The sequence below is a fragment of the Filicampus tigris genome, chromosome 7, assembly GCF_054856515.1.
Source record: "Filicampus tigris isolate MCC_2025a chromosome 7, RoL_Ftig_1.0, whole genome shotgun sequence".
NCBI classification, from domain to species: domain Eukaryota; kingdom Metazoa; phylum Chordata; class Actinopteri; order Syngnathiformes; family Syngnathidae; genus Filicampus; species Filicampus tigris.
Genome location: NC_141223.1, coordinates 17,098,263 through 17,124,655, shown reverse-complemented (window position 1 = coordinate 17,124,655; position 26,393 = coordinate 17,098,263). Strand labels below are relative to the sequence as shown.

Below are 26,393 nucleotides of genomic sequence, written 5' to 3'. Positions count from 1 at the left end.
TTCAGGATGATCTTATTATACACTATAACCTTTACAGCTGAGCAACTGTTCTTCAACAAGGGGCTGAACAGTAAAATTCACAACAGGTGTTTGATCCATGAATCGACCAATGCATTTCATTGTTCAATTAGAATTGGCCTTTAAACAGTCCTCTTCTTCATGCTGTTGACATTCTGGTCTCTGAGCTTAAGTTATCACCAATTGTCATCGGTAGGTTGAAGTCTCTGTTGACCGGTATGAAGGCGCTGAGATCACTGATTTCACGATCTTAGCATGCCTGACGTCCCTCACGTTTGCAACAAGTTGAGTCTGAAGCTGAAAGTAAACAAGCGACCATTGCTGAGTTAACCATACAGAAGGAACGGTTCGATTCTCCTGTCCCATGTAGTCAACTCTCTTGCTTCACTTTACCACATTTTAGTGCCCGCTCTCGTCCCTCCATAGCTCCTCCAGGGCGCATTCGACTCAAGGTTTGGGGGTGAAGCTCCTTGTGGCTGTAGCTCTTTGCGGTCGTGGCATCGTAGGGGAAGGAGGTGGCCTGGGCGAGGAGCTGGAGTGGGTGTTGGAGGTTGTGGAGTCACATTGTTTTAGGAGGATCAGAGAAGATGGTTAAGAAAACAAAAGTTGGCATCAATTTCACCTCTACATTTACCCTTTGTTCTTGGCACCACGGCAGTCCCGTTTGCATGAAATGTAGTGCGCCATCGGATTTTGGCCATTTTTCTCCATCTTCAAGTATTGCTAAATTTTCCCACTGTCTCTCACATCTACAAAGCCCATTATGAACTACCTCCAAATTTTGATATACCCTTTTACATACTGTCAGGTTTAGTTACGTTCATCCCATCGTCCTACCGCCGACAAAGTTTCTTATCTGTGCCGTGATTGCCGTGGCAGTTTCATTGACAGTTTAAAAATCTCTAGACGAAATCCTCAGTTTGTCACGTTTGCCCATCCTGTCACCCAGTGTTGTCTCGTCACCATCCCATTTATTCCCTGATGGCCTGAAATGGGGCAGCTGTGGCCCCAGGGAACCAGGATTATAATAGTTTGGGATTTTTCATTATAGTCAGTTTTTATTTCATCCTGGCTTTTTTTTTTGTTTAATTTTGTTAGTTTTAGTATTAGTTTTAGTTTTTCGTTAAAAGCAGTATTTGTTGAGCGCAAGATTACAAAAAGAAAGAAAAAGGCAGTTTTGTGTCATAAAGAAAACTGCAATTCTCAAAAGACTGTTTGCCCTTCCTTCTTTTGTATGGACATACAGCAATACAAAAATAAACACATCTAAAATGAACTTTGAAAGCTCATGTATGATTAATTGAGATGCAGGATGAAACTGAAGGATATTTTTGCAATCATTTGTTAGGTTTAGTTAGTTTTGTAAAACATAACATGTAGTTTCAGTTAGTTTTAATTTTTTTAAAAGCATTTTTATTTTATTTCATTAATAAAAACGTTTTTTAAATTGTACTTTTAATTTTGTCGTTAGTTTTCATTAACTATAATGACCTTGCCGGGAGCATAGTTAAATGTAGCCAATAGGTTGTAGTGCATTTTATCATTTCATTTGCATTTCATCCTGAAGTTACAAAGGAATGTCCCAAACTTTTTTTGAGTAGTGTATTGGGACCACGCAATGTTGTTTGGAAACCAACCATTCTTGAGAGATCCAACTCACATTTCAGATCCTTTTTCATGAGTATGGGTGGCCTGAGAAGAAGCCAATCAGAGCGCAGTATCACTCACGGCAGATGGCCTATCACATGGAAGATTACGCATCAAAGGGTTCAAGGATAATCTCGCAAATGAAAATTCACAGAAAACAACAATCCACGATGAGGCTGACTTCCATTCAACCAGGTACACACACAATGCAGGGGCGGAGCCATGGGTCGGCCTGGGTGTGCACAGACCCACCCGGATTGACAGATTGCCCACCTAGTGGGATTCATGAAAGAAATATACACTTTTACATGGTTAGTAAATTATTATTGGATTATTTTTGAATTAGTGTTTTGTATTGTTTTTTATTTTATTGAATATTAAAAATGGCATAGTTGTTTTTGTCTAAGGAATATCCGAACTTCATATTATTCAGTTTGTCGTTTGATTTGAATATGCCATGTGTCGGGACAGGAGGATTGTGCTCAATGAGAGAAATATTCAGGCCCACCCTGATTTTTCCAGGCCCACCCATTAGCTACGTTCTGGCTCTGCCCATGACACAATGTAACAATCGCCAACACACACACACACACACACACACACACACACACACAACCACACTCCTGCACACACACATACAAACTTGAACATCCAGAAGGCCCCTACGTTATGCAACTTCTGCTCCACGTGCACCTGCAATAAACACACAGAATGTTCAAGTATGAACATAATACACACACGTACTGACAGTTGATTGCCCAGCTTTGCTGCTTCTGATGTAACACAGTCACTCCCACCCAACTAAGCCTAAGGCTTCTATATGCAGTCATGGTCATGTGCATTGTGGAAATGACAACAGGGGGATTATGTAGAATCCCTAGATGCAAAAGCATTCAGTGCAACATAATGTCAAAAAATGTATTTTTGTCCTACTACTGTCTTGCTTTGTTTTTCTAGGTTTTTACATGCACGTCAGAACATGAAAAGGACAACTTTGATACAAAAGGATTTTCTTTAAAAGAAATACATTTCCAAAACAATTACATTTTATTTTAAAAATACATTTTCTATATTACATTCAAACCTATATTATCACACATTCCCACTGTAAATGTGGGCATCCTACAGCTGGATCCAACATTTAAATTAAAAATGGCCCTACTAAAAGAATATCAAGTTGTGCAACAATTTAAAAGCACATTCTTAATGTGTATGTGAAATTCAAAGACTGATCATTTTTCAACGACACAAATTATTTTTGGGATGCAACAATTTAAAACTCATGACATACAAACATATTGGTATATTGTCGCTGTCCTGTGAAAAATACTTATGTCAATTTATTTCAATTTTCTATATTTTACGTGAATGGTATTTCCGCGTTACTATTTTTGTCACCCTAACCCAATGTTTTTTATTTTCTTTTTTCCTTCAAAGAACAAAACAAGTGCAGCTCATTCTGCTTGTACTATTAATATGCTTTTCTCAGGCCTATTATTATTATTATTATTATTGAAAATACTGATAATAATTTAAATGAAAGATCTTGGATGAAAATGAAACAAAATGAGTACTGATTGCCTCAAGGCACGTGTGAAGCATCCAATCATATTGCTCTGATACTTCATAGGGATGTTGATTAATTAATTAATTTCTTTTGGTGGGGTGAAAATGGTGAAATATTTGAGGTCTGGAAATGGAATTTCTCAGAAATTCCCATTTCTCTTTTATTGTTAGCGTCGGTGAAGTTGACCTCTTTGTGTTTGTGTCGGAGCAGACGCGTCGGAGGAGTTCTGGGATTATGAGCACCAAGTCGATCTGGAAGCCTTCAACAGCAACACTTTCTATAACCTGCTGCTCAAACACAGCGTGTCGGTCACCGCACGGCTGGGACAGCTCACCACCGAGGTGTGCAACGCAACCTTTAGTTAGAAACATGCAGTATCATCCTATAATACATATGAAAAGTAGTGCTATCTATATCTATTATCTTTCACTACCTCCTGAAATCTTCCATATTACCATATTACTGTTACAGCCAATATGACAACATCATATTAGCTAAATGAACACAGCGTTTCCCTTTGAAAATTTGTATGGATGGCTCTATACTGAATTACTTAGGAATTTGGGCAGTGTTCACTGTTCGAATATCTGAATAAACCTTGACCTTGAAATTCTTGTGAGAAAAGGTTTTACCACAAGTATTGGCATAATCCAATTACTTCTCAGTTTTCTCTCCTTTTCTACTCCACTGTCACTTTTTCAAATGTCATCCGTCTCGTTATTTTTTTCCCCTTCTATTGGTTGTCACACTGTCGAATATGTATGTTTTTATTTTGCCCTTCTTTGTTGTGCCCCTCCTGTTTGTGTTACCAAGTAGTGGTTGCTGTTACAGCCCTCAAGACATCGGAAGTGATAAAGTGATAAACTTGTGAACGAAGATCCTTGCGTCAAAATTATACCCAAATTTGTATTGCTTAGGTTTGTCCAAGCAGTGGATGGAGGAGACATTTTATCTGATTACAAATTTTGCGACTCATTTTTAACATTATTGATTGCACGAAGTTGGACCTCAATGCATCCTTCGAAAATTTGGTTGTTTTTTGTTTTCTTTTGTAAAAGTAGGTCAAGGAACTTTACCAGGGTGTTCTTGAGAAACTACGGCTGCTCCACCCTCACTTGGTGGATGAGGAGAGCATGGACGATGTTTACCACAAGACGAGGAGAGAGGTGGAGAAGGAAGTGGGCCGAAGGAAGTCTTTAGCTGCACACCTACGGACGCTGCTCCACAGTCAGCTTCAGGTTTAACTCACATAATGTAATGTATGGTCCAATAAAGAGCTTGTTATCACTTAGTAGCTGGTAATCAAGCTGCTTCTTTTGCTACTCTTCCATTATTATTAAAATGTATGATTTTCTAAATGAAAATTGGAGTCATGTAGTCTATTGATCTCACTTTACCACCTTTATCTAAGACAAAATAAATCGTCATATGCATGTTCGCGGCAGCCACAATCTGGCACACACCTCAGTCTTTTATTTAATATTACAAAGGAAGTGGAGTGATTGATTGGAAGTGATATGGCATCACATGAAAAGAGTATTTATTTTCCACTCCTCCAGGTTTTGAGGCGAGAGCAGCAGGCACAGCAGAAGGCCCTCAGTGTGTTCACAGCTCAAGTGCGAGAATGCACCAGAATAGTGGGCAAGATCCATCAGACATCTTTTGGACTGCGCCATCAAAAGTATTGTCAATCATACAATTAGCACTGAGGTTTTCTACTGAACACTAATTCTTTTATCTTCAGTTTGATCCAGAGGTTAAGGATTGTGGTGGGTGAGATGGGGGGTCTGGTATCAGCAGAATGCCAGCGCCAGGGATCCTGGGGGCTTTTGGGTGAAGGCACAGGGGCCAAGCTGCTCTGTCCTGACACAGGCACTGTGCTGAGCAAGGACAGCATCTTTGGTAAGCTTTCTCTCACCCTCAAATGGGAATTGTAAAGGAACACTACCATCTGTTGGTAAATATGTGAACTGCAAAAACAAGTAATCCACTTGATGCCCCTGTGCGCAATTACTACCACTTTTGATTGTACAGTAGTTCACGCATTTGAGGTTGTAGCATAACTAGATGGATTATATACAGTGTATGTAAAAAAAACAAAAAGACCGATCATTGTTTGTAATGATCTCTCCAGGTTCTGACGGGACCCTGCGAGACTGTTGCCCAGCTCATTATGATGCAGTCACCGGCCTCATTAGACCAAATGCTCACAGCCACATGTTGCTGAGCAGTGGTCACACTATGGCGGTTCCTCCAGATTTTTTCCTGCATCCACAGACTGGCCGTGTTCTCCCCATTGCTGGGAATGTTGCCTATGACCCTGAAACCTCCACTTTGGTGTTCATGACTGATTCGTGTGCAGGTATTTAATATGCAGGACTGAAGGACCAAAATCTATAATTATATCAGGCAGTACATGGCATGAATGTGTTTTTAATTGGTTCAACCTTACATTCACTATGGAATAACAAAGTTGAACACAATTTGTACCAGGTTTTTGTTGAGATCTCAAAACATACAGTAAAGACAAACATATGAAATTAGAATTTTTAATCAGGCTTGAGTTCATTTATTTGGCAGAGAAACAGATTGCTAATCGAAGACTCTTAGCTCCATTGCAGATGAAGTCATGCTGTACTATTGACTTCAAACTTTCATTGACTTTTATTTTCATTCTAGCAAGATATGTGTATGTAGTGCAACATTCTGCTCAAGTTCTAGACCAACAACTGACTTGAGGGAGCAATTTGTTTTGGAATGTACAATATGCAATTCTTCAGACCACAGAGCTTATCATGAAGCATACTGTAACTAGCTCAAGCTGTGCCATTCTACAAAACCCACACATTAAAGATACTGATCACTGCTCTAATGGAGTAACCTCTCGTTTTCTTGTTTATATACTTACAAGGAGACAACAGGAAATGGGAATGTCCTCCTATTCCTTTCATTCCATACCCAACTTCCTGTCACTCAAACCAACCTCTGCCCAACATCCGGCTCAGAGGCCTCCGACCAGGTCAAAAACTGCAGCTTGGTGCCCCCATGGAAGACGCAGACACCGGGGTCCCAGTACCTATTCTTGCTGTTACCATCCAGCCACAAACTGGTCTGGTCTACCCACTCGGAAAGACACATATATGCCCCATCACCCGTTTGCCACAACCCATCCAGATTGGCTATCCAATGCTGGATCCCCGGACAGGAAATATTGTGCTAACTGTTGGCATCAGTCTCGATCTGGTGACAGGTAAGTGACACCACTTTCATTTAATTCAGAGTCTGTTAAAATACAATGATACCTTGACTTGAGTTGCTCCAATTTAGGAGATTTCCAAGTCATCAGTCCTTTACTTGATTTATTTTTTTGCTTTGATGAGCCAAATTTTCAGTTACGAGCAAGCTTCAGATACAAGAAGAACAAAAAAAAAAATGATTGCACTTTGCAGTAGTTGTAGTTGCATTCCTCTGCCCAAGTGCTGTTAGTGCCAATGAGGATGGTGTCTACTAGAGGTGGGCATTCCGTCAAACCTACAGAACGGTCCGCCAGTCCGTCACTGACGGACGCCGGTTTTGCTGACAATTGACGAATGACAGGACACTTTCTAAAAATGATGGACTAAGCACTGATGAAAGTGGATTTTCATTCGTCAGAGTAATCTTCACTAACTGCGGCCCGTCACTTGATGGACACCCGTTTTGCTGACGTTTTTTGGGGGGACCGACTGACGGACCGACAGACTTCTGACAGACTAAATGACGGACTGACTGACGGACTGACCAACTGTCGATTAGAATTCGGTTTGTCACGAAAAATGACGGACTGATGACGGACAAGCTAAATTTTGTAAAATGCCCACCTCTGGTGTCTACTGTCTAATATCAGAGCACACAACATTGAATTCAGTGACCATATGGTATTTGCTATAGTTACCAATTTGGTACAAGGACAGACTACTATACTTGGGTGCAAAGGCTCTGTGTTAGTGATGAGTCAAGTCGTTGAACAGCTGTGGGTTGACCATGAGTTTATTTTTGGTGTCAGTCGATCCCTGGATGGTTGTTTACACCGGTGTTGTGCTCCTAGCCTTATGCTACGTTCAGACCGAAGATGAAATGTTGCTTCGCTTTGCATTTCTCGCGTGAGTTTAAAAAAAATCCAACATATGAACATTGCTAGTCATTGCCTCATGCGTTCGCTCTGACTGCAGCCTTTAGGCAAGGCACGTTTATTTGTGCAGCACATTTCATGCACAAGACAATTCAAAGTGCTGTACATGTTTAGTCCGGACTCTCGTCTGGACTAGCTGACCTGAGTCCTTGGTCCTTGAGTCCTTTAGAGGAGCAGCTAGCCCCTCCAGCCGCTAGCAGTTTGAGAGCTAGTGGAAATTCCGAAGTAGTGATCCAAGAAGGACTGGATTCCTGACTGATACTCTTTAATGCTCGTCAACTGGAAACAGTGTTTCAGTGGAAAGTAACTTGAAAATTACCACTGAAATCTGAAAAAAAAAAATCTGCTTCAAACACACTAGTGTAGTGTGATTTTTGGCTTGTCCCAATGTACATTCATTCTACTTTATAAAACAGTTTATTTATTTACATTGTCTTTTATGATGCTTTATTATGTGTGTATACCATACAGTGCTATTTTTCTTCATTAAAAACACATAAAAGATTGTAGGGGCTTGAACAGATTTCAGATTGAAATTAATTTCAATGGGGGAAATTGATTTGATATACCGGTAGATGTAAATTAAGAGCTGGAGCATGGAACAAATTAAGTCTGAGTACCACTGTAGTTAATGAAAACTTTTGTGTAGGTGCTGTGCTGCCAGTAGGCGGAGTCCTGCTGGGTGAGCCCTTTATGGAGCCTCTGAGTGGGCGCATGGTGAGAGTGGGAGGTGCAAGCATTCGAGCTGGGCAGATGGTGCCTCTTGCAGGAGGATACCAGACGCTCTTAGACAACAAGGTGTCTTTCGTCCAATTTAGTAACAGGCAGAGCTGGGCACTTGACCCTTTTTTGCTGGTCTGTCCTCCGTCTGCGACCTGGGTACCCTTCTGGACACGTCCCTCCGTCCTTAATTTTAAAAACGATCCTTTTTTAAATCTTGACTCCGCACATCCTCCGTCCCAAAAATGGGCGTCCGGGAGGGACAGCTCCAGCCCCGGGACGGATTGCCCAGCTCTGGTAACAGGAAACATGACAAATGAAAGCAAAAAAAAAACGTTTGTAACACAAAAAATATTGCCTAGGTTCTGGCGGTCATGTTCAAAATAGTGGAGCTCCTGAGGCCTGTGAGTGAGGAGTGGGGGTCAGAACCGGCTTTGCAGCTCCATCAGGGAGGGTGTCGCTGGCAAGATCGTATTGGTGCACTGGCAGAGGAGCTCCATCTGTCCTGGAAGAGGAGTCAGCATTGCCAGCTGCAGCTCCAGACCAGGCTGGAGATTCTGCTGGACACTATGGTGGGCCTGCATCAGGATGGAGGCTCTCTTGGTGAGAGATTAACTAGACCTGACACATACATACATATATATATATATATATATATATATATATATATATATATATATATATATATATATATATATATATATATACTGTATACTGTATATATAAGCACATAGAAGATAATTCTCCTTGTTCAGCTCTCCTGCAACCCTATTAAGACAGGTGTCAAACTCAAGGCAGATCCGGCCTGCGACATCATTTTATGCGGCCCGCGAAGACAACTCATGTTCAAAAAGTGTTGAACAAACTATTTACTGGCTTCTGAATTCAAAACTAGTGATCCATCAATTCGTTGTGTAGAAGGCGATCATACATTTACACGGGTTAACAGTCGTAACGCCCCTCTGAGTGAAATCAGAACTACGATGCGGCCCGCGACAAAAATGAGTTTGACACCCCTGTGCTAAATAGATGCATTTATGTTCTAACAAAATCCTTTCACACAAACTTCTTTCATTGCTTTCTGCCCAATGCACCCACCACCTAGTTTTCCAAGATTACATGCATTGTTCAGGGGTTATCCTGAGTTCCTTGACTCTGAGAAATCATATGCTGTTTTTACCCCAGGAGACATGGGTCTGTCAGGCTCAGACACACCAATACCTGCCTTGCTGGGTATGGACTACCCTGACCCAATGGGATCAGGTCTCAGGGTACCTGTGTTGGGTTGCTGGGCAGACCTCATCTCAGGAAGAACAAAAGGGCTGGCAGGGACCATGGAGGACCCCGATGGCAATGGTAAAAAAAAAAAAAAGTGACAGCAATTGACACAGATCTTGATTAATTTAAAATTGTCTAAAATCTTCAGAATTTAAGTCTCTCAACAGTAAATATTCTTAGGGTTCTGTAGTCCTTCATGAAAGAAAACTTATTTTGTTTCTGTTGAATTAAAATAAAGTATATGTAAACATATTTTACTTTGGAAAACAAAGATCAAGATTTTTGCCGATTTTCTGACATGTTATGGACCAATTTAATGACTGAATCCCAACTAATTTATGTTTGTACATTTTCTATAGTATTAATTTATAGTAATGTCCTGTTTTTTAGTATAGGAATGGCAATTGCAACTTTTTTTAATCAGATTCATCAATTTATCAACAAAATAATTGACAGGTTAATTGATTATTGAATAATGATTAGTTACAGCCTTAAGCACAGTTCAGTTGTATTTAACACATTTACAATGAATCTTTGTTTTTAAACATTTACATAGCTACAATTTTTATTCATCTTTTATGTGGAATAAATTTAAGGGAAATATTTTTTGTTTCCTATATTTAAGCCCAGCTTTCAGAAAGCAATTTTTTTTTAGGTGAGACTTGGTGTTAACAGTTTGAGAATCACTGCGCCTACAGATTTGCATGAAGCATTCATAGAAGAAATATGCATGCAACCATTCTGCAGGTCTGGTGGCAATCCGCTATGGCTCTCTGGCAGTTGACCCTGTGACTGCTGCATTGGCTCCAGTGGTTGGCGCCAGGCTGGATGTGCTGACCAACACAGTTGTACCCATCACGGCCTCCTACTGGCTGGCAGTGACGTATCAGACCGACAGCATGCAGGTGGGCAGGGGAAGTGGATCAGAAAGGAGAGCACGTCACATGCATCAAATCAGGTCTCGTGTCTTTCTGTTAATCGTACTTGATGTTGACACCAGGTGGAGGCTCTGGAGAGAGAAATGTGTGTGCGGAACACTTACTGGCAGCAGCAGAGGCGACGGGAGGAGGACATCTTCTCTGATTTGGACTCAGCTGTGTGTCGGTGTTTTCTCAAACTGACGGAAGCTTTCTGCCAGTATGAGGTGTGAGGGTGAATATATTAGGGTTAAATGGGTGAATATATATATATATATATATATATATATACATATATATATATATATATATATATATATATATATATGTATATATATATATATATATATATATATATATAAATACTATATTATATTATATATTATTATATAATGTTCATGCAAATTATTTTTCATGTATTTGTTTTAATTACTTGAAAGTCCCTTTCCGATTTTACATCAATATGTTGCCATTTGTTATTTTGCACAGTTCTTAAGCAGCTGATTATGTGTGAATTTGATAAAACATGGGTCAAGGGATGGTCCATTTTTGTTTTCAAATCCTGGATCTTGCTGTATTCATTCATTCAATCATTCATTCATTTTTTTGTTATTTCTTTTACTTTTAAAATTTGCTTTCATTTCTTGGTGAATGATGCATCCATGTTAATGACAAAACTCCAACATAAGCGTAAGAGTTGTACATGAGGATGTATTATTTCATACTGATTCAAATTAGGATCATAAGGCTATGGTGGAAAACACGATGGATGGATGGATGGATGGATGGATGATGATAGATACGTAGATAGATAGATGGATAGATGATTTTATTCACCTGCAGGGGGAATTATTTTTTTTGTAATTGTCAAAAACATTGTGAGGATAAGCGGTATCAATAATGGATGGATTTTTAAAATGTAAATATATTTGTATATATTTTGTCTTTTGTGTGCCTGTGTCACAGTGATAAATTTTGTGTTCGGCAGGTCCAGTGGTCAGGCAGACCGCTAAGAGAAGCTGCCATTGAAATGCACAACTTAGCCCAGGCCGAGGCCCAGAGGAGAGTGGCCCAGCGTGCCGCCTTGGCTCTGATCATTCCTCCGCATATATTAAACATCCTCAGTCTGGGTAAAATGCTTTGACAGTCTTTATCAGTGAGGATTTTCTAGGGGCAAGTTGGAGGATGTGTACCACTATATCCAGTAGAAACTTTAAACAGGCTATACCAACTAGTGAGTTAATTGAAAAATAATGGCATTTCATTCATGTATAGGGACCCCCCCCAAAAAAAACCCCCAAACATTTATATTAGAATAATTGACAATCTAAATTGACCGTAAGTGTGAATGTGAATGGTTGTTTGTTTAATTTTGCTCTGTGGTTGGCTGAAGACCAGTCCAGGGTGCATTACTGACCAATCTAAAATGTGGAAAATGGTTTGCTCTCTTTGATGATACAACATTAATGGTTGAAACAAACATTTTTGGGGTCCCCTAAAAAGAGATGATTTTGGAGGTACAAGGATTCCACCCGACACCATCGATATATAAAAACAATAACAACGGTTTAGACCAGGGGTCAGCAGCCGCATCGGCTCTTTCATCCTTATGTTGCGGCTCTGCCTGACTTGGGAAAATAAATTATAAGTGTCCGATTGAAGTGTATTGTAACGTCTTCCAAAGACCTGACATCAGATGTATTTTAGTTATCTCCCTTTTTATTATTCCAACACGGCTACTGTGGGCCGTAGCCGACGTCAACTACAGTGCAACAACAGTTCCGTCATATTTGTCTAGTTTAGAACGATGAGCTGCTTCATTGCAAAAAGACCTCCTTCAGTAGCTTGTCGTGTGCCGTTTCATTTTATTTTTATCTACTTTATAGACGCGGTTGCGACGAATAGGCTCACATCTTAATTTCAGATGTCAAAAAGTGTTTGCGGCTCCCAGTGTAATCTTTTCTGTGGAAACCGGATCTAAATGGCTCTTTGAGTGTTAAAGGTTGCGGACCCCTGGTTTAGACTATCTTTACCTGCACCGATGGATCGATTTTCGCATGTTAAAATTTTTTAAAATGAAGAATGTTAAAGTGGCACTTGCAACCTTCAATTTTTTCTGTAAATGGCCCTTGGTCGAGAAAAATATGTCAAAGTGTCCCATCATTTAAAAAAACCCCGTCTCCTGACAGTAATATCTGTATCCCTTTTTTTGTTTCTGTGTGCACAGTGGATGAAGAGGAGTGGGATCAGCATTGTGTTTGGTACACTGAGTTGGTGTCAGTCTTCGACATGATGGACTTGCGCATGGAGCAGCTGCAACAACACCAGGACAAATGGAGCACACAAAGAGGAGAAGAGTGGACAGAGAGTGTCCATCTCATGGTCGGAACGTTCATTTTTGGAATGAAAACAGTATAGACTATTATGTCTTATCAGCTCTCTATGTTCAATTTGTCACCCCAGGACAGAGAGCCGAGACTGGTTGAAATGTTGGAGCAATGTTCTTCCAGACTGTCCGATTTGGATGTTGCCCTCATTAAGCTGCATTTTGTTCGACAACTTTCCAAGCTGCGTGGTAACACAACTCAGGTCAGCACACATCCACTCACATTGAAAGGGATAACGTTTGTACTCAATGTTAGCAGTTAATTTACAAAACAAAATTGCTATCCTCAGTGAAATGGGCGTCCAGGGCAGCCTATGCCTGTGAGAACAATATTGCAGGGAACACACAAAAAATAGCACACTAGAATGTTGTGCAGGCTGCAGTCATGGCAGCTCTGTGGTATCGCAGAAGAAAACAGTGGTCTTTCTTTTTAAAAGAACCCAACACAACACGTTAGCCGAGACTTGATGAATAGAGGGATGGACGAAAACCCACTTCCGTCCTTGCTTAGTCCGTCCTTTATAAAAGACTTCTCGCTCCTCTGTCCATCCGTCCACAAAATGGGCATTGGAAAAAAAAAGTGTGTTATGCAAATGTTTGTCCTCAGAGTTTCATTATTCCGCTATATTTTCATGATGACTCACTGTTTCTGATGACGACGCCAAAGGCACTTTATAGTGATATCGACTTAATTATGAATGCATGTAATGAAGCAGACCAGGGGTGCTCAAGTCCGGTCCTCAAGAGACCCTATCCAGCCTGTTTTCCATATCTCCCTGCCTGAACACACTTGATACAAATGATCACAATCGTTATCAGGCTTGTGCAAAAGCTTGGTGATGAACGGATCATTTGAATCAGGTGTGTTGCCGGCAGGGAGAGAGAGAAAAGGGGCTCTTGAGGACCGGACTTGAGCCCCCCTGGTCTAGACATAGTCTGGTTTACACCCCATTCCACAAAAAAAGCATGCGGTAGTTTGATTTACAAAGACAAAAGTTTTAAGGGTAATGTTGGGAGTTGTTAGGTTTGGGTCACCAGGGCGCAAGCCCAATTATCAATTCACACCATCAACTCACTGCGTGTTCGTTTTATCTTTCAAGAAGGCATTCAAATATAAATAATAATAATAATAAAGACTCACTCAAGTTGGTTGAATTTTCCGTCTGTTTCTTTCAGTCTCTGAAGTTCAGGAATCTGACAAAAGTCAAGCTGGGCTGCTTTCCTTAACCTCGCGGGGATTCGTACCCGTGACAGGCACAGTCAGAAAAGTGCGCCATCTAAAATGCAGCCCTCACATATATACCATATTGCCCTAAGAGAGGAATCTAGTCAGAAAATGTCGGTAGACTCGAATCTTCTCCCTCGGTGGCTTATCAATCCAAGTCTCAGGTCATCTTGGCGTCTCGAGTCCTTCCCTTGGCTGGCGTCTCCAGAGTCCCAAGGGCTCAGCCCTGTGAAACAACTCGAGGCCACATTTCCCTCCACAAGCTTGTGTGTAAATGCGTGTACAGATAAAAGTGTGCATAACAATTGTGTATGAATGCCTTTTGGTGCGTGCGTGTACGTGTGTGTGCGTGTCTGTGAACTACACAAGAAACAAAGAGTTTTCTTTCATAGCTATTATGTTATAACTGCTTATGTTTAAAGATATTTAGCTAATTGTGTATGATGACCATAAATGTGTAATGCCATTACCAAAAATGTATACCACAATTACTACCGGCTAATCTAAAGTCCCCCATATCCTTCAGTAACATTTAGTCTTTTAGGAGGTATCAAGACAGGTTGTTGATATAGGGTGGAGCTAGATACATTGCTGTATGTTGATTGGTCAACAGAGAAGACAAAACATGCCTTTTATAAAATAAAGTATGTTTTATGGGGGATGGACGTAAGACCAGAGCTGGGCCGTTATTCGCTATTCGTCTGCACCGTGGGTACCATTCTGTCGTCTGTCATTCGCCTTTTTTGGGGGGGGGGGATAGTTCCCGCCTATAGGCCGGTCCGCTTTTGATTTTAAACGGGCTTCCGTTTGCGATTCCAACGGCAAACTTCTATAACCACCACCAACCCCACCGGCCGATATTTGAACAGAAAGAGTGACTCACAGTGACTCTCTGCGCCATGGAAGCCTGTTCGCAGCCTGGGCCCTCACTCAAATCTGTCGTCCAAGCAACAACAACTGAACAACAACTCATTATTGTTCCTCGCCGCGGTCATCGAAGCCTGACCGCGAAGAATAGACTAACGACGGACTGCAGACTAAAGGATTAAAAATACATGGCCTTCCGACTTTGCTTAGTCCATCGATTTTGAAATTTTACCCGTCATTCGTCAACCGTCAGCAAAACGGGTGTCCGTCATAGGCGGATGGACGGACCGGTCCATCACATAGATGGAATGCCCAGCTCTGTGTAAGACTTTGACGAATGTGTCTTATGATTATTAAAAGGATTGCATCAGAATGACAACAGTGATGGGAAATTGTACGTCCTTTGCAATTGTTGATTCAGGAAGTCTTATGTGGGAACTTCTGGTACAAGGAATATGGCCTGATTCGGTTGTGTCAGCCCAGACCGACTGGGAACGTCATGAGTTTGCTCCAAAGGAAGATTTTACCTCTGCTGGACAGACTGAACCAGCGATTTGTGGGTGATAAACAAGTCAATCTCAAAACTAACCTCTGTCACCAGCACACTTTTGACACTGCCCCGCAGCCAGATAGAGGTAATAATTCATTATCAATTTATTTGTACAATTGTCAAAAATGGTTTGCTGATGGTATAGTGGCGCAGTCGCCTGACATGCGTTTGGGCAACGTGGAATCGGTTCCCGCTCAGTGACGGTGTCTATGTGTACCTTGCTACTGGCTGGCGACCAGCTCAGGGTGTAGTCCGCCTTTCGCCCAAATTCAGCTGGGATAGGCTCCAGCACCTCTCCGTGACCCTGTACAGCAGGGGTCACCAAATCCGGTCCTCGAGGGCACATGTCCTGCAGGTTTTCAATTTCTCCCTGCTGTAACACACCTGTTAAAATGATCAGGATCGTTATCAATCTTCTCAAGAGCTTGCTGATGAGCTGATCATTTGAATCAGGTGTGTTACAGCAGGGACAGATGGAAAACCTGCAGGACAGGTGCCCTCGAGGACCGGAGTTGGTGACCCCTGTTGTACAGGGTAAGCGATGTTGAAGATGACACACAATTGTCGAAAATCTTAAGTGAACATGACTTTTCAGTATCCTTGTTATATCTATGACTGTAAGCCTCACAAATGTTGATGTTTTTGGTGCGAAATATGCACTGTGGCCTCTGCAGAAATGAGAATACTCTACATTGACCATCACAAAAAGTACACGTGACCACTTTATTCTTGTAAAAATACTTTTTGGGGGGCGTAAAATCATGACTTTATTAATATTAAATGATATTTTTTTATGACTTTTCATTTGCAGACGTAATTGAATTGTCTTTAAAAATCTGGTCTTTTTTCCTCATAAGTGCTCAGCTTGCAAACGTCACATGACCAAACCCAGAAAACAGGTGAGCCATGCCTGTGATGAAACCCAAAATAGAACTACCGTACTAATTGTTCCCAGTTTTGTATTGGCCGAAGTGCATTAAAGACTCCATTAATGCTCTTTCTCATCAAGCACATTCTATTATGTATTCACTTGTGCCACTTGGCTTTTCACACCTTTTGTTTTGCAGTCGACTAATTTGGACTGTGGTTTTAATGGTGATGTTGATGACCACATACTGTATGCAGTCCAGTTTATTAATGTAGTCGTTGCCACGTGTTGCAGACCAAAACACTGGCTGGTTCAAAAAGGTGGGGTGGGTAGGATGGGGTGCGGTTGGGGTTAAATGCCACTCTGAAGATAGAATAGCGTGCCCCAGCTGTTTCCCAGTCCGATCAAAGAGCAACTGACATTTTGCCTAGAAATTTGCTTGGGTCTCCACCACAGTCACGGCAGGCAAAAAAAAAAAAAAATGACATTAACATTTCTTGACAGCATACCCTCCACCAAGTCACATCGTTGTCCCAACAATTCCAGGTAGCATCTTTTATACAAAACCAAACATGTAACTCTGGACTTGTGTGGCATTGATATGCTTTTGCCTTCGTTCCCAGAGGAGGAGTGGACAAAGCTGCTGAAACTTTCGCCTCTATTTCAGCTCTTGAAAGGAGTGGAGCAAGAGCTAAAAGGTGGGAGGAGGAATCACTGGTACATCATAGACATCCATTATACTGCATAAAACACACATAGGCGTGGCTAGCGATGGCTATTGACATTCTTTCATTGTTGAGCTTTACTGTATATTTTAGAACATCACAATATATAGACTTTTCCTCCACATCAGTGTACTGCAAATATTTTAAACAATAATGTAGATCATCAACTAAATGTATGAATTTCAAAAATTCTTCAACTTCCAGAGTTTAACAATGCCTTTAAAATCCTTCATGAGAATTATCTAACAAGTGAATCCTTTGAATGCTCTTACTGTAATTGATGAAAAAATATGAATCAACATTTAATATTTTAGCAGCTTAATACTCACATCTTCATGATGAAAAGCGTCACTTGTCTCTCTCTCTCGCTCTCTCTCTCTTTCCAACTCTACTGGAGCCTCCTGTGCTGACACTGACAGCAGTGCTACTTCGTACCCTTGCTGTTGTTGTTTATATGCAAGTTCTATGTCACCATGAAAAAGGTTGGAAGCTTTGGTGGTTTTGATAAGATAAAGATAAATTTGAAACATTTTTAAAAACTGTTTGTTGTTCTCCAACCTTCTCTTCTCCACTCCAGTGGTATAAGGCTGCATCCTTTTCATCACAACACACCAACAAGTTGTCTTTTCAAGCATGTCCATGTAGTATTCTTTCATTTTTGAAGCAATATCATGAAAGACATCAGCTGTTATCGCAGAGAGCCTTCCATATGCATCACGTGTCATATGAAAAATGCTAAAATTCAGAAAGAATTCAGAATTAGACCATATTAGAAATATTTGTTTGCATAAACAAATGCAACAACAGATGACGCCAAAGCTCAAACACTAATTCATATTTATATTAATAAGTATACAGTATTTCGTTTGTGTCATTATCAATCAACTGTCAAAAATATCCAGAGGTGGGCATTCCGTCAGACTGATGGGTCAGTCCGTCCCTGACGGCCGCCCGTTTTTCTGATGATTGACGGATATATATATATATATATATATATATATATATATATATATATATATATATATATATATATATATATATATATATATATATATATATACACACATAATTTTGTTGTATTATGGCTATTTTGTTGTTTGTATGTTAAGTGCTTTGTTACAGCTCAAGGTGTTATGAAATGCGCTATATAAATAAAATTGTATTGTGTGTGTATATATCTATATATATAGTAATACTGTATGTAGTGTTTGCTTATTTCATGACCCCTTTTATCATTTTCCCTAATGAATACACCTTTCTATATATGTATAAGCGATCTCTGTTTTGCTCAGACAATAGCGGCAACAGATTTGTGGACATCCTGGAATGTCAGTGGCAATGTGAGGGAGAGTTGATCCCGTTGAACTCATCTGGCCTCAACCCCAGAGAATTTCTGGTGTACCAGCATGGACTTTTCCTCATGCACACCTTGCATGCACTGCAACTTGTTTGTAACATTTCAGTCCTTATCATTAATATTATTTCACAATGTACTGTGCCTGTAATTATTTATGAGGTGTGCACATGGTACAGTAACCAACAAGGATGTGTTGTGCTTTCACTCCACAGACTCCAAATGTTTCTCTTAAAATAGCTGCAAGTCTTCCTTATAACAACTACCACGACAACACTTTCAGGAATTCCTTCTTTTATCAGGTAATGTTAGTTCTCATTTACATCAAAATACATGCTGAATATGGAATGGAATATGCTGCCGTTTTCATTTTCCATTCAAAATGATGCTTAGCAAAGAGTCAGCCCTCTTACGTGTTTTTAATGAGATCCTCCTGGCAATTGACACTGGAGACTATGTATGTCTTATTTGTTGGATTTGACTGCAGCATTTGATACGATGGACCACGGTATTCATTTGCAACACCAAGTGGGCATTAGTGGATGCAATCTAGAGTGGTTTATATCCTATTTGACTGGCAGGACTTTTTCTGTTAGCCTAGGTTCCTCTGAGTCCCGCTCTGCCCCTCTATCGTATGGTGTTCCACAGGGTTCTATTTCGGGGCCCTTGCTGTTCTCATTGTATTTGCTGCAACTTGGTTCCATCCTTCAAAAACACGGTATTTCCTTCCACTGCTGTGCGGATGACTGTCAAATCTATGTCCCGCTGAGAAAAACAGATGCTTTCTCCATCAGACCACTTTTGTCCTGTCTAGAGGACAACAAAGCCTCTTTTTTCTTTTCTTAAATTTAAACGAAAAGAAAACAGAAATCATGGTGTTCAGTCCCAGTGGCTCTTCTACATCCCACCCTGTTGACCTGGGCCCCCTGGCTTCACATAGAAAGCCAACAGTCTCAAACTTGGGTTTTGAATTGGACAGTGATCTTAAATCACTGCTGACCAGCAAATCAGCACTGTTGTAAAGTCCAGCTTCTTTCATCTTAGACAGTTGGATAAGGTAGGCCCCTCCTTTCTCATCAGCATTTAGAAACAGTAATCCATGCCTTTGTTACATCTCAGCTAGGTTACTGTAATGCACTTTATTTTGGAGCCAGTCCTCTCTAACGTCCCCAGTTGGTCCAAACTGCTGCTCCTGGAGCTCGCAAGATGGAGCACATAACACCAATTCTGACCTCCCTTCACTGTCTCCCAGTGCATTTTAGGGTTCATGTCAAGATGCTTCTATTTGTCTATAAGTCTTTAAATGGCCTCGCCCCGGCGTACCTCTTCCACTCCTACGCACCCACCCCGGTGCCTCAGGTCTGTGGACCAGGCGCTGCTCGTGGTGCCGAGGACTAAGCGGAGTCTCAGAGGGGATCGAGCCTTTTCTGTTGCTGGTCCTTCCCATTTGAAAGACCTTCCATTGAATGTTAGGCAAGCCTCTCTCTGTCCATTTTTAAAACCCGTTTGAATACACATTTCTATTCTTAAAAACATATATGTTTGGGCTGACTTCTACTTTAAGTATATTTTTTTAACTTTGACATGCAGTACATGTTTAACTTAGGACAGTGTTAATATTCAAATTGTGCAAAATGTTAAATTAGCTTATAAATATTCTTTTTAGGAATAAAACCTCTTTCTCGTTTTTGATGAACATTTAGGCCTAATACACTGTTGTATATTAATCGGGGTCATTATTTAGTGATACTTGCTGTAAACACAGTGAATCACAGCTTTCGACATACAATTTTTGGGACATATACACAGATGTACAAAGTATACAAAGGAAATCACAATGTACAAAAATGCACTAAGGCTGATGAACACAGCAACAAAACACAGATAAATGCAGATGTGCAAAGAAGGCTTGTTGTATAGGTGTAATGAAAAGAAGAAAAAAACCCCACCAGAAGTAGCACGGCTTTTCAGCTGAACTTCCATCACACAACCCACTGTCATCTTCCTGTTGTCAACTGTCTCAAAATGTTCAAAGCCTTCTCTTTTGGTTTGGGAAAAAAAAGAACATTTACTGCATGTTTCCAACAGTGTCAAGTTTTAGAGAATGTTCTTTATCCAGGGTGACCTTCACACACAAAAGGCTCCACAAGTGAAGTGCACTCCTTCCAAATTCACAGCAAGGCGCAATGAGACATGTGGAGCCATGTGAGCAGTAAACGGGCTGGAATTCCACAGCTATAACTACAGTACAAAGTCTGTTACTCAGGGGACTTTTCTCTGCTTCATTTGAAATACAGCAACTGAGGATGGTCATCAGCGTTTGAATGCACTGCATGGCGACAGAAACTAGAAAGATTTCTGGCAGAAGTGTCTACCACAAAAAAAATGAGCTGAATATTTGGACTTCACAATTATGTGTGCAGTACCAAAATGTTATATATCACAGGTCATTTGAAAGTAATCAATTATATTACAATATTGCTGTACCAGACTAAAACTACTTCTGCATTACTTACTTAAGTTACTTTCACCAAAACAATTTGAGGATTTTGAAATACAGTACAAAATCCCTTTAATACACTTGATGCCAAAACAACTCTTAACAAATCTTAACAGGCCTACTTTCCATTGAACAGGTGTACTTATTCATAAAATTAAACTTTATTTGTGTTTGTAAATGCAGCTACATAAATACAGTATATTTAAAAAATGTTATTTGCATTCAAAACTTAAGTATTCGGCCAAATCTTATTTCTGTCTCAGCCACTGACCATAAATAAAAACAATTTTAAACAATGCATATTTATTTGCCATTCGTTAAACAGTTGATTTACATGTAATCTACCATGATTTCAAATGGGTATGGCTTGAAAGTTATAGCGAAGACACTCATAAACACTCATAAAATCCATCAATTAAAAAAAGTAACATAAAAATGACTACTTTTGTGAAGCCTTCCCAAATTGTGAGCGCAATTGATCTGCATCAAACTCATTGTGTTTTATCATTAAATCTTATTTTTTTAATCCAGAATCTTAGTGTTGCCGTCAGAGGGCTGAAATTGAAGTGGCCCTTGATAGGCTAAAGGTTTTCACTCTAACGTTTCTGACAACATGTGCCCATGTTGGTAGGAAGCAGATGAGACGCTCTTTGTCCGCCGCCAGAGACTCCATTCAGTTGGGGGCTTTTCCCTTCTGCTGCTGCACTGTTTGTCCCATGTCGCAATCAAGGACATGAGCAATGATTCCACGCCTGCCTTTGGAAGACTTTTCTGTAAGGTACGAACAAACAAGTACCCTTGCTTTTCCATTGTCTGTCACTTTTGAGTGTCTTGGGGAACACTCTTTAGACTTTCATGTAGATACCTAACAGCTAGACCATTGGGTCTTTTCCGTGGTGCTTTTCCGTGGTGCTAGTCAAACTTCATACTTCTCACAAAAGCTTAAATTTATCTTGTGATGAAATTTTAGGATGAACTTAAAATGCACTGTAACAGACATTTCACTCAACAACTTGCCCACATCTTGTTTGCCAGAGTCAAGACAGTGCCTCCTTTGCCAGTCCACGGCCATGTTCGGTTCACATGCCGTATGCCAGTGCCGGCTTAATACCACCTGCGCTAGCTTCATGCCAGATCTGGCCCAAATGCCTTTGCAATGTGGGTAATAAGTGACCAACAGTACCCTTGTTGAGGTGCAGTTTTCTCGTCAACACTTAGGGTCTCCATTTTTACTTTGGGTAGGCTGCTATGTCAGTACTTCCAAATTTAGGCACGCAGACAACCAGGGTGCTGCCATCATTCCATACTGCTGTGTGACCCTTTCACATTGAGCGAGAGCTGTATGCTAAGGGATTAATGTTGTCATGTGCCACCGTAGGTACTGCAGGCAACTCTTGGGGAGCTATTTCAGGCCAAACTGGACTTAGATGTCTCCGCACAGGATGCCAATTGGTCATTTCGGGATGACGAATCCCCTCAGGGATGTTCAAATTCTCTCATTCTTCACAGACGTGGAGAACCCTCTGCTTCTCTACCACAGCCAAGCAGCGTGAGTACAGAAACATTGTGAAGCCAGTGCAGCTATTTACTGGTCCAGTGTGTCAACTCCTCCTTTGTTGTCTAAGCAATCCAAGTGAACAGTAACAAACATTTTTGGGGGGAATAGGGCATCAAAGAACTTGGGAAGAAACACAGAGAAACGTCTCTGGTCTCTCAACTCGAAGAGGTTTTAAGACGAAGAACCTCGGTGACAGAGGAAGGCCGAAAGCACCCTTTATAAAGAGGAAGGTTGTTACATTAAATGTAAGTTGGACCATAAGGCTGTCATTTGATTTCTCTCAGCCAAAACATAATGGGACAAGTGAGGTCACCTCCTCGCTTGGGAATTTAAATAACAACACAAGCTGCTCTGTAAATTGTGGCGGTCAGGAAAGATATACTTTCAGTGCGGTACATATGTCGGACACCCAAATGTGTCACTGGGCGGCATTTTAGCCACCCCCCAAAAATAGGAATACTGGAATCATGACACTATGCTCCACAATTCAGTATAATGTAGTTCTCAGTATTTGTGCATGTTTTCAGCAACTATCTTCAAACATGAATATAGAATATGCATTTAGAAGCAAACCACTGACTTCACAGGGTCTTTTGCAAACTTTGAAAAGGTTTTACTCATGCAAATAAGTGCTTTTGGGAGTAAAACATTAGTTTATGTTAGCCTAAGAGCATGATAGCTTAAGTTATTCTTAAATGTTTTTTAGGAAACAAGGAAAGATCACAACAAGCAAGAACGAGTCCAGTGGCCACGATTCAACATGTCGTCGCTGTCCTGTGAAAAACACGTGTGTCCATTTTTTTCCCATTTTTTAAAAAAATTGACGTTAATGAGGTTTCCACGTTATGGACATCGCAATAACATGATTTTTTCTTTAAAATGACAAAATTGGACATATGTGTTTTTCACAGGACAGCAACGATATGTGGATTGTCTTGACTGAGAATTTGCACAGACACAAATAAGAAATATTTTAAGCATGCACGTTGGTGTTTATTTTATTAATTTTTTTAATGAAATTGTCATAAAAATGACTTTGGCAATTATGCTATTACATAAGCGATCTGTTAAAAAGTGGAGTTTATTTTTCTGCAATTTACTGTGAATAAGAATGAAAGAGAACAAAAGCAAAATCAGAAATCCCTTGCTTTTTATTCATAATCATGTTGAAGAAGGACCACGCCAAATACCGGTAGGTGGGCGCGACAGAATGGGTCTGTCCTCTCTCTATACTGCCTCATATTCAGAGCTCAACTCAATCAATTGAAATGATGTGACATATTTATTTGCTGTGACATAGTTTATTATTGTATAAAGTCATTCAGTGAATATTGAATACAATTGCAATCTCGTGTTCAGGGATAAGAAAATGTTGGTTTTTCAGTTTAAGTGTGATGATGACATTTTCGAATTGCATTTAATACTTTTTAACTGATTTTATTTGTCTAATTGTTTAAAGTTGCACAAAGTAGAGCACATGCATACACTCACTCAGATATTAACATGAACTATAAAAACATATGGGTAAAAAATAATCCAATTTGGGTTGAAAAAAAAAAAAAAAAAAAGGGCCGATCCTCTACTTGGATCAATTTGGATTCAACTTTCCTTAAAAAATTGAAAGAAAACATAAAACAGAAAGTTGGGGCGAATTGACCCAAGTTGCCAGGTCAGTGCCTTTTTGACCCAAATCGGGTTATTCTTGGCCCAACTGTTTTTCGAGTAAATGATTGTTTTTAAAAGCACTTTTAAGTATGTTTCAGAGACGAAAGTCCATTGAAGCAAAAGCCTTTGAGCACTGACTCCACCACAGAGTGCCTTCTTTTATTTCTGCCTTTCATTGAATTCAATGACTTTGAGAGCGATGAAGATGGAGATTAAAATTAATCCGCACACCAGCGCCACGATATTGAGGATCTTGGCTGTCCTTGACGCATCAGCAGCTGCGACCACGTTTCCGGTAGAATTGGCGTTCTGCACCTTAAATAGAACAAGAGCAGCATTCAAGGAATGCAGTCATTACTGGGACGAAAGCCATTCATTTAGTGGATTTGCAGTTGAAACACAAAAAACTTCAACCATGTCTTTTTTTTTTTTTTTAGATAATGTGAAAAGAGACAAATGCAAAACAAAGCCTACCTTGGAGGAGAAGACAATGGCTGCGATGCCAATCGGCAGACAGCAACATAGAGTGTTGAAGATGGACCACGCCAAATAGGAGGGTGGTGCAGAAGGGGTCTGTCCTCTCTCCATACTGCCTCGTATTCAGAGCTCAAGTGGCTGGGAGGGTGACAGCCGTCACCTTTTGTGAGGAATGGGTGGAGTCCCCCAAGCAACTTGTTTGACTTTCAAGAGCGTCACCAATGCCGCTGGGGCTATTTTACTTTGTCCATAAAATAAAGCCCCAAATTATTCATACCCTTGATTTAAAGTGAGCTGTTATTGGGTTAGTGTTATAGGTAACAGCATAGATAGGCATTCCATCCCAGGGACGGAACGGTTCTATGTACTATTTGCAAATACGTTTGAACGTACTTGGAGGCTGAATTCTAAAATACGTAGCATTTTTCCCATAATACAACAGGATAATGTGAAAACAATAAAAAGTAAAATAAAAAGTCCAGTGACTGTTTTAACATTGATATGGTATTAATAAAAAATCTTATAGAATACATGTCAACAACCTTTCACATACATTTATCCTGTAACCTGTCCCTGAAAACTGGTATCTTCCCATCGAAGATGAAAACAGCAAAAGTTATTCCAATATATAAAAGTGGAGAAAAACATCTATTCACAAACGACAGACCAATGTCACTGCTGCCACAGTTCCAAAAGATTCTCGAAAAACATTTTTCACACAAACTCGACAACTCCATAGAGAAGCACAACCAATATGGTTTCAGATAAAAAAGATCCACCTCTATGGCAGTAATGGAACTTGAGGAAGAAATTGCTACTAGTATAAATAAAAAAAATAATCTACTGTTGGGATTTTCATAGACTTAAAAAAAGCTTTTGACACCATAGATCATAATATATTAATGGAAAATCAGAGAGATTTGGTACAAGAAGAGGTTGGCATATAAATGGATAAAATGTTACCTAGATGATTCTATTTGCTGATGACATAACATTGTAGTATTCCAGAGAAAATCTCAAGCAGCTTCTGACTACTATGGAAAATGAACTAAATTTGAACAACTGGTTTGATACAAATAAATTGTCTTTGAATTTAAATTTGACGAAGTTTATAATCTTTGGCATCACTCAGATAAAACACAGAGTCAAATTAATCGTTGACTCTATTGAAATTGAACGTTTCTGCAAAATTATGCTGGGCTAGATAAGTATTGTACTTCTTCCTACTCCCTTTGAGTCGAGATGATCTATCACAGGGGTGTCAAACTCATTTTTGTCACGGGCCGCATCGTAGTGCTGATTTCACTCGGAGGGCCGTTACGACTGTTAACACGTGTAAATGTATGATCGCCTTATACACAACTAATTTATGGATCTCTTGTTTTCAAATCAGAAGTCAGTGAATAGTTTGTCAACAATTTTTCAATGTATTTTAAAGGAAGGATTGGTAACAAATGCTTGAAATATCTAATATGTTGTGAAGACAATTTAAAAAAAAACATGTCAAGTCAACACACATGATTTGTCTTCGCGTGCCACATAAAATTATGTCGCGGGCCGGATCTGGCCCCCTGGCCTTGAGTTTGACACTGGTGAGCTATCACATCTGCTGATGACTTTTTCGCTTTTCTTTCTTCCAATTTTTGTTTTTATCTCGTAATCTGTTTATATGTTCAATAAATTGAATCAAAATCAAATAATGACTTGCGCATGCCACCGTTAAAATGTTTTTTTTTTTTTCAGCATTTGGCCTACATTATACCAATACGTTCGAAAATTAAGTCAATGTTATTTTGAATTAATTATGATTTCTGTTCGGCATTTTCCTCCATAATGCCACGGAGCATTGGCTTGCACATATCCCGTGGCATTATGAGCTTGCAAACGTTGAATCACAGCC

The 26,393-nt window shown here is 40.1% G+C and overlaps 2 protein-coding genes and 1 long non-coding RNA gene across 3 annotated transcripts in view; 1 reads left to right on the top strand and 2 right to left on the bottom strand.

The window, feature by feature from the left end:
• Nucleotides 1-24,706, top strand: part of LOC147144944 (uncharacterized) — a 33,833-nt gene extending 9,127 nt beyond the window's left edge. The window contains exons 10-33 of the mRNA XM_086036836.1: nt 1,686-1,860; nt 3,443-3,573; nt 4,294-4,470; nt 4,792-4,913; nt 4,977-5,134; nt 5,367-5,594; nt 6,144-6,482; nt 8,053-8,201; nt 8,486-8,726; nt 9,309-9,479; nt 10,149-10,306; nt 10,402-10,545; nt 11,307-11,448; nt 12,546-12,700; nt 12,782-12,907; nt 15,218-15,431; nt 16,719-16,760; nt 16,838-16,912; nt 18,232-18,386; nt 18,509-18,595; nt 21,425-21,571; nt 22,172-22,342; nt 22,460-22,596; nt 24,454-24,706. Of these exons, the coding sequence (XP_085892962.1) occupies nt 1,686-1,860; nt 3,443-3,573; nt 4,294-4,470; nt 4,792-4,913; nt 4,977-5,134; nt 5,367-5,594; nt 6,144-6,482; nt 8,053-8,201; nt 8,486-8,726; nt 9,309-9,479; nt 10,149-10,306; nt 10,402-10,545; nt 11,307-11,448; nt 12,546-12,700; nt 12,782-12,907; nt 15,218-15,431; nt 16,719-16,760; nt 16,838-16,912; nt 18,232-18,386; nt 18,509-18,595; nt 21,425-21,571; nt 22,172-22,342; nt 22,460-22,573 (3,621 nt within the window). The 3' untranslated portion in view covers nt 22,574-22,596; nt 24,454-24,706. The remainder of the gene's footprint in view (nt 1-1,685; nt 1,861-3,442; nt 3,574-4,293; nt 4,471-4,791; nt 4,914-4,976; nt 5,135-5,366; nt 5,595-6,143; nt 6,483-8,052; nt 8,202-8,485; nt 8,727-9,308; nt 9,480-10,148; nt 10,307-10,401; nt 10,546-11,306; nt 11,449-12,545; nt 12,701-12,781; nt 12,908-15,217; nt 15,432-16,718; nt 16,761-16,837; nt 16,913-18,231; nt 18,387-18,508; nt 18,596-21,424; nt 21,572-22,171; nt 22,343-22,459; nt 22,597-24,453) is intronic.
• LOC147144946 (uncharacterized) lies at nt 8,865-14,421 on the bottom strand. The gene is made up of 3 exons (XR_015087582.1): nt 13,846-14,421; nt 10,444-10,532; nt 8,865-10,273 (listed from the first exon to the last, which is right to left on the bottom strand). It is a non-coding gene; the product is annotated as an uncharacterized LOC147144946 (long non-coding RNA).
• On the bottom strand, nt 23,638-24,614 carry LOC147144945 (interferon-induced transmembrane protein 3-like). The gene is made up of 2 exons (XM_086036837.1): nt 24,491-24,614; nt 23,638-24,331 (listed from the first exon to the last, which is right to left on the bottom strand). Exons 1-2 carry the CDS (start codon nt 24,602-24,604, stop codon nt 24,176-24,178), a joined length of 270 nt encoding a protein of 89 aa, XP_085892963.1. The 5' UTR covers nt 24,605-24,614; the 3' UTR covers nt 23,638-24,175.
• Nucleotides 24,707-26,393: the final 1,687 nt, after the last annotated feature.

Excerpts from the sequence above, each read along its gene's own strand:
- LOC147144945 (XM_086036837.1), bottom strand. The coding sequence starts at position 24,604 with ATGGAGAGAGGACAGACCCCTTCTGCACCACCCTCCTATTTGGCGTGG. Across the intron at positions 24,332-24,490 it reads CCATTGTCTTCTCCTCCAAG|GTGCAGAACGCCAATTCTAC; the intron begins GTAGGCTTTGTT and ends GTTCTATTTAAG.